The following is a 12752-nucleotide window of genomic DNA, read 5'->3' as shown; positions in this document are numbered from 1 at the left end:
CGGCTTACGATTGAAAGAACACCCTGCACGGAGCGTGGAAAACCCGGGGGGTGCGACCAGCTTTCGTGGCTTACAGTTAAAGCAACCTCTGCGCGGAGCATGGAAAACCCGGGGGGTGCAACCAACTTTCGCGGCTTATGATTAAGTGCTATCTCTGCGCGGAGCATGGAGGGCCCGGGCGGCACAACCAACTTTCGCGGCTTACGATTGACAGGAACACCCTGCACGGAGCATGGAAAACCCGGGGGGTGCGACCAGCTTTCGTGACTTACGGTTAAGGACAACCTCTGCGCGGAGCATGGAGGACCCGGGAGGCGTAACCAACTTTCGCGGCTTACAATTATGTGCCACCTCTGCGCGGAGCATGGAAGGCCCGGATGGCACGACCAAATTTCGCGGCTTACGATTGAAAGAACACCCTGCACGGAGCGTGGAAAACCCGGGGGGTGCGACCAGCTTTCGTGGCTTACAGTTAAAGCAACCTCTGCGCGGAGCATGGAAAACCCGGGGGGTGCAACCAACTTTCGCGGCTTATGATTAAGTGCTATCTCTGCGCGGAGCATGGAGGGCCCGGGCGGCACAACCAACTTTCGCGGCTTACGATTGACAGGAACACCCTGCACGGAGCATGGAAAACCCGGGGGGTGCGACCAGCTTTCGTGGCTTACGGTTAAAGCAACCTCTGCGCGGAGCATGGAAAACCCGGGGGGTGCAACCAACTTTCGCGGCTTATGATTAAGTGCTATCTCTGCGCGGAGCATGGAGGGCCCGGGCGGCACAACCAACTTTCGCGGCTTACGATTGACTAGCTTCCCTCCCTCGATTGGAAACTTCATTTTTAGGTGAAACAAAGAGATAACCGCCCTGAACGCCGTCAAGGCGGGCCGGCCGAGTATGACATTGTACGAAGGTTTAGGCATATCCACCACTAAGAACCGTACCATCCTTGTTTTGTTGCCCGCAACTGCACTGCCAAGAATCAATGGCAGCTCTACATATCCTAGAGGCATGACCATCTCTCCCCCAAACCCAAACAAAGGGGCGTTTGTCGGCTCAATACGAGCGTTGATCCCCATATTCTGAAGACATTCCTTATACAAGATGTTTACAGCGCTGCCCGAATCTACGAAAATACGGTAAATAATGCAGCCGGCAATGTCTGCCGTAATGACCAGCGCATCATCATGTGGGTACATCAATGTGCGTATATCCTCTGCTCCAAAAGTAATCGCAGGCTCTTCTGCTGCATTCGTGATTTCCATGACCCTTTTAGGGTAGTACCCTGTTTTGACTGCTCTGACGACTTGTTTTTTGGCCCGATTTGATGTGGGCATCCCGTTCTCTCCGCAAATCATGTGAACTTCCCTTCTATATGGAGGGGGAGGAGGAGCTTGCCTGTCTGCCCCCTCTCTGCGATTATCCCGGTTGTCATCAAGCCTGCGATCTCTGTTGTTCCCCTGCTCTTGCCGCTGATCCCGGTTATTTCTTGGGTCCCTCTGATCCCGCTGATCCCTCTGATCCCGCGGATCTCTCTGATCAGTCCTCCTCTGGCCCTCATTTCCTCGGTCAATGAAGTGGTCGAGACATCCCTGGCGCACCAGTAACTCCAGTTGGTGCTTAAGATGTCCACAATATTTCGTGTAATGCCCGAAGGAATTGTGATATTCGCACAACTTATTATTGGGCCCTTCCTGTGGTGGCCCCGTCCGGTAGGTTCCCGGTGCTCGAAAGAACGGCTGATCCTTTATCAACTGAAAAATTTCTTCCTGTGGTTTATTCAATGGTGTGTATTCGGTAAACCTCGTAACTTCATTCACTGTGCGCTGCTGTTGAGACGGCATTCCTCCCTGGGGTGGTAATACCCTAGGAGGCAACCCTCTGAACGGGGCCCTTTCCTGATGTCTCTGTCTTTCGGGTGCTTCCTCAGCTTTCTTGACCTTATGCTTATCCGTTTCTGCCTTTCTTGCCATTTTGGCATCCTCCAACTGCAAATAACCTGGCAACCTTGCCATAATGTCATCAAAATCCCTCGCTGGACGAATTTGCAATTCGTCAAAGAAAATGCCTGGCCTGAGTAGCGATTCTTGATTTGCGATTCTGCTTCAGGCACCTCCAGGCAGCGAGATTAAACCTCGCTGTGTACTCCCGTAGCGTTTCTCCCTGCTCCTGCTTAATATCCATCAGTGAAAGGGCTGACTTCCCTACCCTCCGTGAACTTGCGAACTGACGCAAGAAACGAGTCTGTAATTTTTCGAAAGAGTGAATGGAATTTGGGGGCAACGTCCCAAACCACAACTGAGCCGGTCCAGTAAGCGTAGTTGAAAAGATGCGGCACTTGATGCCCTCCGTGTACATGTGCAGCGTAACCAACCCTTCAAACCGATTGAGGTGTACCTCCGGATCGGTAGTGCCATCGTAATCCAATGAGATGGGCTTGTAGCTTCTAGGTAAGGTGTCTGCCAAGATATCGTCCGAGAAGGGACTGCGGTTGCTGATCGGGTGGAACCTCGATGTCTTAGCTCTCTTGTCCCCCTTATGCCTCCCCTGTTCCCTTCTGTCCCTGGGTGCGTCATGAGCGTGGCGCTTGTGAATTCTATACTCATGCCTGCCAGAGGAATACTCCAGCTCCCGTTCCTCTGACCTCTCTGTGTAGCGCGACTTTTCCGATCGATGGGACTTCTCTACCCGGTGTGACTTTCCTGACCTTTGTTCCCTGTCCTCCCTTCGAGATTTCTCCCTCAGTGATTCCTCCAGATCCTGGAGTTGATGTTTCAGCTGAGACACTTGATTTTTTAACCGAGCCTTTTCCCTTGGTCTTTCTTCCTCGAACACCAGGGAGACGGATTGACTATCAGACTCGTCAACCCTCTCCTTTCTCACAACACTGTTAAGTCTGACCCGACTCCCCTTTGGTCTTCTTTCCACTTCCCTGTCAGCAGGATCCCCTTGCAGTTCCAGAGGCATCGCAGCCTGTTTGTTGATTGCTAAAGTGTTTACCTCCTGAGCAGCTGGAGGTGGGGCCTCAGTGCCCTGCGGGTTTACTGCTCCAACCAGGGGAGCTACAGTTGGAACCATAGACAGCATTGGTGTTCCCACCGCTTGGCGCATATTAGCGTAACTGAGCAAGGCCATCATCTGCTCTGCTATTCCAAAGTTAATCGATCCCCCACCAGATGTGGGGGCCAAGCTCGGCACCTCTGATCCTGGCGTCACCAGAGCAGACCTCTGGAAGTTACCATTCAATCCCATCAGCGGAGTAACCGAAACAGCGGGGAATCCCGGTGGCGTAGCGAAAGTTGTGTTGCCCTGCAAGTTGTTGAACAATGAGGTAGGCACCTCAGTGGTAAGCGCGGCGGAGTCGAACTCCTTTTCTAGGTTGCGGTGTGCATCGGAGGATCCCATGGTACCTACACATAAACAAAGTGAGAAACCATTGCAACGATGAAAGAATAAACCCCTTATTGCCGACTGGAGTTCCGATATAAGAAATCCAATAAAGAATCCCGAGCACCGGTACAAAGACCGTTAAAAAGTTCCGAGTAATTCTACACTCTGGAAAATAAACCCAGAGTATAGATTGGGAAAAACAGAGCCCTCAGTAAAATCCAGCAGACGCGAGATACCCAGAGATAAGTACAAACAGAGCAACCACCAGAAAACATGTTAGCACGATTCATTAAACATGATAACAAAAAGAATTATGTAAAATACTACCATAATACGAAGATTAATCCACAAAACAACAATATGAATCTCACCACAACTAAGACAAAGTGTTTAATTATCATATTATTGAGGTAAATCCCTTGCATCAGTGACGATAAATACTCTTGAAATCGAAGATCAACCACGAAAAACATGGAAAACGCCCATAAACCCCCTCCCTTAAACGAAAAACGTCTACAAACCCCCGGCACAGAACCAATGTAACAGAAACAGATTATCAACCCCGATCCAACGATATAGAACAAAAATTTATCACCCAGGCAAAGGAAGTAACGGTAATTATCAACCTCAAACGAAGAAAACCCGCGGATTAACAACGCGAAACCAAACACAGCAGAAGCAAAGTACTAACCGACGTACTATCGATGCAAACCCATGAATTAACAGTAATAACCACACGGTTCACCGGAAACAGGGTAAAATTCGACAAATTATGAGCACAAATCTAAGAGTATCGGAGAAAACACGAAGAGCACCCACAGTTGTCACATTAACACGCAAAATACTCACATACAAGCAACATAAACCCAAAATATCGGGGATCCATAAAGAAACGACGAACACAATCAGAACAGAGCACCCAATTACAATTTCCTCATGCAAAACATTAGATCGGTGAAGAAAGCTTCAATTCTACAAGAGAGCCCCTTATTCGCAGATAACTACCCCAAACAAGCGGTAAATAAACGTAAATTTTCCCCAATTCGTGTTTTATGCCCATCGCCACCTTTTCCCATGCACTCAAAACATAAATCCACGCAGATCATAGAAAATTAACGACATATTAACCCATAAAATACAATTTAACCGATTAAAAACAGCTGGATGTCCGAATTATCGGACCGATTGGTGCCGACGCCCGCAAATCCGATTGGATTTACAGATCTGCGTACGCCGGCGACCGTAACCTCACGTCTTAATTCAGTAATTTTCCCACAGACGGCGCCAGTTGGTGTTTAACGTAACCAACACCTAAATCTATAAAGGGAAATCGTAAATTCTACCTAGTCGCGAAGACCGGAAAGAGTAAAAGTAGCTGATCGGAAACCTTGCACAAGAAAGAAAACAAATATTGTATTCGAAAATATGAAAGAACGTAAGTCACAGTACACGGGCTCGGGCCCTATTTATAGATTTACAAACGGAAGGGTAAAATAGTAAAAACATCTGTAGTGCATGCGTCTTGCGTGATGGAAGGGTACGCTGGTAATTTCGATAATATGCGGGAGACCTTCCCGCGCATTTGTTGGCTCCTCTGATGGAAATGTCTTTTCTGACAAAGGCGTCCTCTCTGGCGGTAGTGACCTCTCTGGCAAAGATATGCTTTCTGACTAGGATGCTTCCTCTGACGAGGATGCTTCCTCTGATGAAGATGACTCCTCTGATGAGGATGACTCCTCTGGTAGTGATGGCTTCTTTGGCAATGGTCATTTTTCCGCATGATTCTTCTGATTTATGCCCCTTCTCTATTCTACACACATTACTCCTCATCACAGACGTATTTAATAAAAATATAGAAAAACTCGCCACCAGCAGGATTCGAACCCGGGGCAAATTGTTGTTCATGCGGTACATTGATTTGTTCATTAAAACTATAGATCTGTTCGTTTTTATTTTGCGAATTCTCTATTCTCCACAATATTTAGCTTCTCTGTTGAACCCTTCTCTCTCTCTCTCTCTCTCTCTCTATATATATATATATATATATATATATATATTAATATTTTTTTAAATTTCTTTAGATTTTCTAGGAAAACATGTTTTTCATGCATAAAGTTTCACACAAAAATGCATAACAGAATACACACAAATGCATTGAATTGCACAAAAAATGCATTGCACTTTTTCAGAAATCTGAAATTTTCACCACTAACCCACCCCACACCCCCTCCCCCCCACCCTCCAATCACCCTCACCCCCCAAAAGCAGACATGTTTCACATGCATATAATGTCAAATAAAAATGCATAAAATTTCAAATAAAAATTCATTAAATTGTACAAAAAATGAATTTCACTTTTTACAATTCAGGTATTTTCACCACCCCACCCCACCCCACACCACCCCTACCCCCAAGACAAAAAAAATTAATTTTTTAAATATTTTTTTGGGTTTGGGGGTGGTGGGGGTGGGGGTGGGGATGGGGGGTGGTGTGGGGTGGGGTGGGTGTGGGGTGGGGTGGGTCAGTGGTGAAAATTTTAGATTTCTGAAAAAGTGCAATGCATTTTTTGTACAATTCAATGCATTTGTATGTGTTCTGTTATGCATTTTTGTGTGAAACATTATGCATAAAAAATAGGGATTATAGCAAAAAAATACATGAACTTTGATAAAAGTTGCAATTTTCACCCGAACTTTCAAATTAGCCAAAATATACATGAACTTATATTTTTTGTTGTAAATTTCACCTGAACTTGCAATGATTGAACTCGGTCGAGGTGAAATTTACAACAAAAAATATAAGTTCAGGTATATTTTGGCCAATTTGAAAGTTCAAGTGAAAATTGCAACTTTTATCAAAGTTCGTGTATTTTTTGGCTATAATCCCTAAAAAATATATTTTCCAGAAAATCTAAAAATATATATATATATTTTCAATTTTTTATATCCGAAAATAGTCATTCTTTATCATTTTGAGACGTCTATAAAAATAAGTTCATTTCTATTTATGGACAGTGTGATCCTTTATCTACTTAATACATTCGACAATTTATATTAAAATCCGTGCAGTCTCGTTTTAGGACTATTTTCTATGGACGGAGGAAGTAATAATTTATATGAGATCCTGACAGTTAAACCTTCGTTGACTCCATCTCCATCATATTATTGATGCAATTGATGGATGATCTATATCAAACTACTAACTATGTGGGTACAAATTTACTGCTTTGATCAGTCTACTATCTGTATATTAGAAAATCCATTAGATAGCATCATATGATGAAACACACAATTATTAGTCAGGGTAGCGAAAATCATCACAGAGCAGTTATTTTTCACAAAGTGAAGGGTTCACAGAAGTGAATCAGTTAGCAGGTTTCAACCTGAAGATACAAATCTACAAGCATACATACATACATATATATATATATATATGTATTTGAGACTCATTCCACCACAGCTAATCTATCATTAGTCAGCAGAGCTTGCCTCCCAATAGTCATGGTGACCTCTGCTTCGAAATACGTCTAACATATCATATGGACAGGCTTCAAGACGACGTTGTTTTGACTGTATCTACCTCTTTCGCTTGGACTTGAGAGACGTAGCTGACTGCGAATTGCTGTGCCAGTTTCTCTTCCTTTGGTTGATGAACCAGTTGTTTATCTGCTTCAGCTGCAAACCCGTCTTCTCGACTAGCTTTGCCTTGTCGTCCTCCTACATAGAAACGGACATATTATTCAGTATTTTGGCAAAGGCCTAGTCGGTATAGCTAAGAAGATTCATAGAGACTCACAGTGGGATAAGGCCACTTAGAGTGTTGCTGCCACCAATTTTTGAGCACAGTAGTGGTATCACCTGGCAACTTTCCTGCCCTTCTCTTCCTTAGTATTTCCTCTCTCACGTCTTCGATTCTTGATTTGAATCCCTGCAGAAGAATCCGTTTAGATCGACAGCTGAAACTTTGACAGCATGAGCCATAAGGTAGCTAGGATTAGGAAGAGGGTGGTTTGGTTTCACCTGTTTTAGTTCAATCTTGAGTTCTTGCCTCACGCGCTCCATTAAAGTTCTCTCCGACTCCGTGGGGAGCAACGGGCCGAATCCCATCAGGTCATGCCCGTCGCCTCCGGATTGATCTAGAGAGAAATCCATTTGCAGCTCATCCTCATCATCTGACATAGTTGCACCACTTCCTTCTCCAAGTGCTGCCCCTGTTCATATGAAAGCAACAAAGCTAGCTCTTAACGTATTAATCTATCTTATATAATTAAATCTCACTTTCTACAAATCAAAATTCAACATCAAACCAAATGCAGACATACAGAGATTAACTACTTTATGCATAAGCACATGTTTTATGTTGGTTTTGTAGCTGAAAATTTAACAGTAAACTGGATACCATTAATGCTTTGGCCTGTATCAATATCCATATTTGGAAAGGAAACAAAAGCATGCATCATATATTGAGTTCCAATGCAATAATGGAACTGTAACTGACCAAAAACGGATCAACAATACCTCATTAAGAATCATTCTGGGGGATCTTGATTATACACTTCATTGCATTATAGGAATTCAAGAAAAAAATCACTGATTATACACTTCATTGCATTATAGGAATTCAAGAAAAAAATCACTTACATATATATATATATATATATATATATATATATATATATATATATATATTACTGTTTGGATCTTGATCCAAATTATATGTCCCCAACAGAAGAGGCATGTGACAAGATTTACTTCGAGATGCACCTTTTTTTTTTTTTGCAAATTTATCACAAGTAAATACTCCCTCCGTTCCACTTCAATAGGCTTATTTTCCTTTTTGGGTAAAAAAGTTGTACTTAATTGGTGTGGCCACAATACTTTACTACCACTTTCCTACTAAAAAATAAATTTTCTTAATCTCCGTGCCCAAAAGAAGTGAGCCTATTAGAGTGGGACGGAGGGAGTACGAGATAAGAAAAGATGAAAAAGTATTTTAGTAGTCTCCACCTTTTTAAATCCTATGTTCTCTAGGATGGAAAAAAAATGTTTATCTCACCTTTTTTTCGACATTTTAAATGGGACATTACCCTATGATGAAAAAAAAATTCATCTATGTCCAAAGAAAATTATCACCCTACAGAACATGTGAAAATAGTGGAAAATATAGGTTGTGTTCTCTCACAAGAGGTTCCTTTATTTGCAGTTCACTTCCTAACCAAAACACTTGATTTCCCATTTTTTTTTTCATCCTAACAAAAACATATCGATCATAACGTGATCATTTTTTTCTTCTTTTAAAAAAGGGGATCAATAATGGTTTTTCATTTCCCTATAGCGACTCGAACCTTTAACTCGAGGTTAGAGGGAAAGCGTCTTACCAATATGATCATTGTTGATCATATTAAGTGTGTCTAGTCTAGTCTATAAATGATCAATTGTAACAGAATAATGGTATGTCTTCATTGAGCATGAAAAACATATGGAGGCAACGTCTCCAAAAGCAATATATTTGTCTAGTTGTACACAATATAAAATGGAATTCAATTTAAAGGAGCTTTCAGAAAAAAGAAAAATTAACTTTGAAATGGAATTCATGTTAGCAGTTATAAATCTGATGTAAAGGAAGCCGTGTCTCCCTTTAACAATAAAATTTCATAAATTGAAATCCATGCTGGAAAATATTTTACAAAATTTGTAGAAAGACATTGTTCTATCTTATCACTTCTATGCACTTACAATAGGTGTCTTCCTATGTCTAGAACACCAAAAACTCATAAATATAATCCTCTTCATAAAAACACTTCACATTAAGATTTAATATCTCACCTAAAATTCTTATAAATGAGAAACATTGAGCTCTTATAAATGAGAAGACACAAAAAGTTAGATAACTTCATGTTATCGAAGTTAAAAGTTCGATAACATGAAGTTAACTTCATGCTATCGAAGCTAAAAGTTCCTTTCAAAAAAAAGAAGTTAAAAGTTTGGCCATAGACGGCATTTAAAATACTAGTATTGTCAAATTTTTTTCTGATGATTTATTTATGCATCTCCATATAACTAACTATATTTGGATTGATGCACCTAATGATGAATCTAAAAGTCTTCCCATGAATGCATTGAACCAAAACACCTTTGTTATAAGTCACGTTTCAACCTTTTTAAAAACTTATTTAATTAATCTTAAAATTTCATTATACATTTGAACTAATGGTCACCATTGGGGCATTTAATCCTCCATTAACCTACCTCCAAAAATTTCATACTTTACTAATACTACCAAGCTCAATATAGTCAGCTCATATACATCAAGACTCAGAGAAAAATAGAATCGGTTTAAACTTTAAGGCCGTGTTTACTATGTATGATTTCTTGATACATAAAAATGAATATTCGATCATGTAATTGTTCGATCATATTTACTGCCAGTCTAATATATCGCTCCAAATAAACGTCCCTTTACAAAATGACCATATTCCACCCGAGAATGAGATAGTTGGTAAGATGCATTTCTTTCAACTATTAGATTGGGGGTTTAAAACATCACGAGAGAAATAATGAATCACTATTGATAATAGTTTTATAAGAAAAACAAATAAATAACTTAGGAGACAAGAAAGTTGTGTTCTACCCTAGGTAGTTAGGATTATAAATCAAAGATACAATCATATAGCAATGCAACAATAGCAAGAAAGATATTCAAATGCATGAATCCTAATTCGGTTGTTAGTGTGGGATATATAGATGTTAATTATTTGTTACTTCATTATCAATTTGTTGTGCAAATCCCTCCTATCACTCAAACCCCACCTAAAACTCTTCCTAACTAAATAAACTACTCTTTTTTGATGAAGAGCACTCTACCAACCTCTTGTTGTACGGTCACACTATCTTACAAAATACCCCAAATCACTTTCTTATCCTCCTGCCTACCAAAACAATCAACCCATCCACAATATTTATATTAATAAAAGAGTTTAACATTGATATATATTTTCTTACATATGCATAAATACCTTTTTTTCAATACTCTAATTTAAATGGATGGAGGGTTAAAAACTTATATTAGAGTGCCACAAGTTCTTGAATAATTCTTTGGATGGTAGCACGATGATAAATAACAATAAAATCTGCATGTTTCTTACACTCTACTCATTTCTAAACCTATTATCGAGATAAAATATACGAATATAGATACACATATAAATAATCTCATATATAAAATTGGTTTATAGTAAAAATCTCATTTAACATAAAAACTACATATCTTGCATTTTATTACTAACATATAAAATAATTGCACTTTCTTTTCCGTGGTCCTGTAAATGCAAGAAAGTGCACATACATTATAAGTGAAGTACAAATACTTTATAATATTAATGCAAGCCGTTCATAACTTTTATTTTAGATAAGATTTTTATTTGAACTTAATTTGTTTATGTTAAATAAGGTTTTATTTGAACTAATTAATTGTCTGTTTGTATTAAGAAAGAAAGAGAGAGAGAGAGATGTTTGTTACCAGTGAGAGATTGCAGATTCTGTTCAATTTCACGGCAGGCCATGACTGCTTCAACAGCATGGACTCTGACATGCTGCTGCAGCTGCTCTCTAAATGAGCACAAAACTAACAAATACTGTGCCTGTTCAACACACAAAAACAAACAAAAACCAAAACGGGAAAAATAAAAAATCGAATCTTTACACAAAACACTAATTAATCTCTCAAAACAAAACAAAACCCACGAAGGATGATAGATAATTAACAAAACCCGTGATAGCAAATTAAGAAGAAGAAAAAAAAAAGAAGCAAAACCTGAAAAATGAAAAAACCTACCAAGAAATTGTCAAGCTCCTGCCTTTCATGGTGGGAGAAAGATTGGGCGTGATTCTGAGCATAAGAGCGCAAGATGTGGTGTGACTGAGAGAGCTGCGCGTCGATGAGGGGCAGCTGATCAATAGGCGTGGCGACGCGGAGGCATGCCACGTGCGCCGACAGCAGCTGCTCGTAGAGAGGGTGGGTAGCGATCTCCGCCTTCAGCTGGTGGTGCACCTCCGCCGGCGCCGCCGCCATCGACACATCGTTCATCCCTCCAATTTGACCAGAACCCATCATGCCCATGCCTTGTTCTTGCATATTTTTGAACAAAGATTCAATCTTTTTTTCTTGTGTGTGTGTGTGTGTGTTTATATACGCATATGCAATAACTATGTGTATGGCCCCTTCGCCGTATGTTACGGTGACAGGAGAAACAAAAGAAAAGGGGAATAAAAAAAAAAGGAAAAAAAAAAGATTTGAAAGGTGATGTTGAGGTTTGAAGTGATGAGGTGAGGACCACTTGGAAAAGGGTTTCTTGTTCACACAAGCAAAGGCTTCTCTCTGGTGATGTGATATATATTCACTGATCTCCTCAGACTTCTTCAGATGTTTACACAATTAATTGTTGTATGTAGAGAGGGAGAGAGAGAGAGAGGGCAGTTTGATGATATTGATGGGAGAGAGAGGGAGGCCTTATATTGGGATCAGAGGCACAAAACTTTCTGCACCTACTCAGCAGAGATGCAGATGTTACACATATAGAGCAAAAGACATTTTACAGATGGGGGAAATGATATTGAGGCAAAAATTAAATTTTGTCACTTTTTGTTGCCTTTTTCATCTTTGCGGTGAGTAGAGAAAAATACATAGAGAAGTGGGAGAGGAAGAAAGAGCTGTAGAATCATTGCCAGAAAGAGGAAAGAGAGAGATGCAAGAGGTCAGATAAAGATATCATTGATAAAGATGCATCAATGGCCTCCCCAAAAACATTTTTCCTTTTTTTTTACTTTGGAAATTAATAATCGGCTGCTGCATAATGTAATGTGCGTCAAATTTGCATTTCTATTATTTATCAAACAAAATTTATGTGCAAGCAATAATAGTTCGCAATACTTTTACATGTTTGGTGTGGGTAGTTATACCCATTAATTATATGCAATTTTAATTGTATAATTGACATGAAATTAATTGTATTTTTATTTTCCAATATTTATGCTTCACATACGGAATGGGATCTGCAACTGCAACACATGCATATGTATAAAAGAAAATATAAATATTTATTCGTCTAATGGTGGATGGATCTACTTAAAAGTTAAATCTTTTATCTTCATGTTTCAAATCCCACAAACGAAATAAAATCTAGTGTACTAATTTTTTTTGTGTTACGGAGTTCCCGTTATTATATCTATTTCTTTTAATAATATTTGTATAAAAGTAAATATTTAAAAAATATTATAAATTATATTTAATTTTTATTTCAAAACATTGGAGTAATATCATAATTTGAATTTATCAAAATTAATAAAACTAACAAAATGAAATTAAAT

The 12752-nt window shown here is 39.9% G+C and overlaps 1 protein-coding gene across 1 annotated transcript; it reads right to left on the bottom strand.

Annotated features, from left to right (window-relative positions):
• Positions 1-6663: 6663 nt before the first annotated feature.
• On the bottom strand, positions 6664-12294 carry LOC130994650 (homeobox protein HD1-like). Its single transcript, XM_057919712.1, has 5 exons — positions 11221-12294; positions 10906-11026; positions 7407-7597; positions 7183-7314; positions 6664-7103 (listed from the first exon to the last, which is right to left on the bottom strand). The coding sequence occupies exons 1-5, from the start codon at positions 11518-11520 to the stop codon at positions 6963-6965; spliced, it is 885 nt and encodes a 294-aa protein (XP_057775695.1). The 5' UTR covers positions 11521-12294; the 3' UTR covers positions 6664-6962.
• Between the last annotated feature and the right edge of the window lie 458 nt (positions 12295-12752).

The sequence above is a fragment of the Salvia miltiorrhiza genome, chromosome 7 (genome assembly GCF_028751815.1).
Source record: "Salvia miltiorrhiza cultivar Shanhuang (shh) chromosome 7, IMPLAD_Smil_shh, whole genome shotgun sequence".
NCBI classification, from domain to species: Eukaryota; Viridiplantae; Streptophyta; class Magnoliopsida; order Lamiales; family Lamiaceae; genus Salvia; species Salvia miltiorrhiza.
The sequence above is the reverse complement of the archived record's forward strand: the minus strand, read 5'-3'. Positions and strand labels throughout refer to the sequence as shown.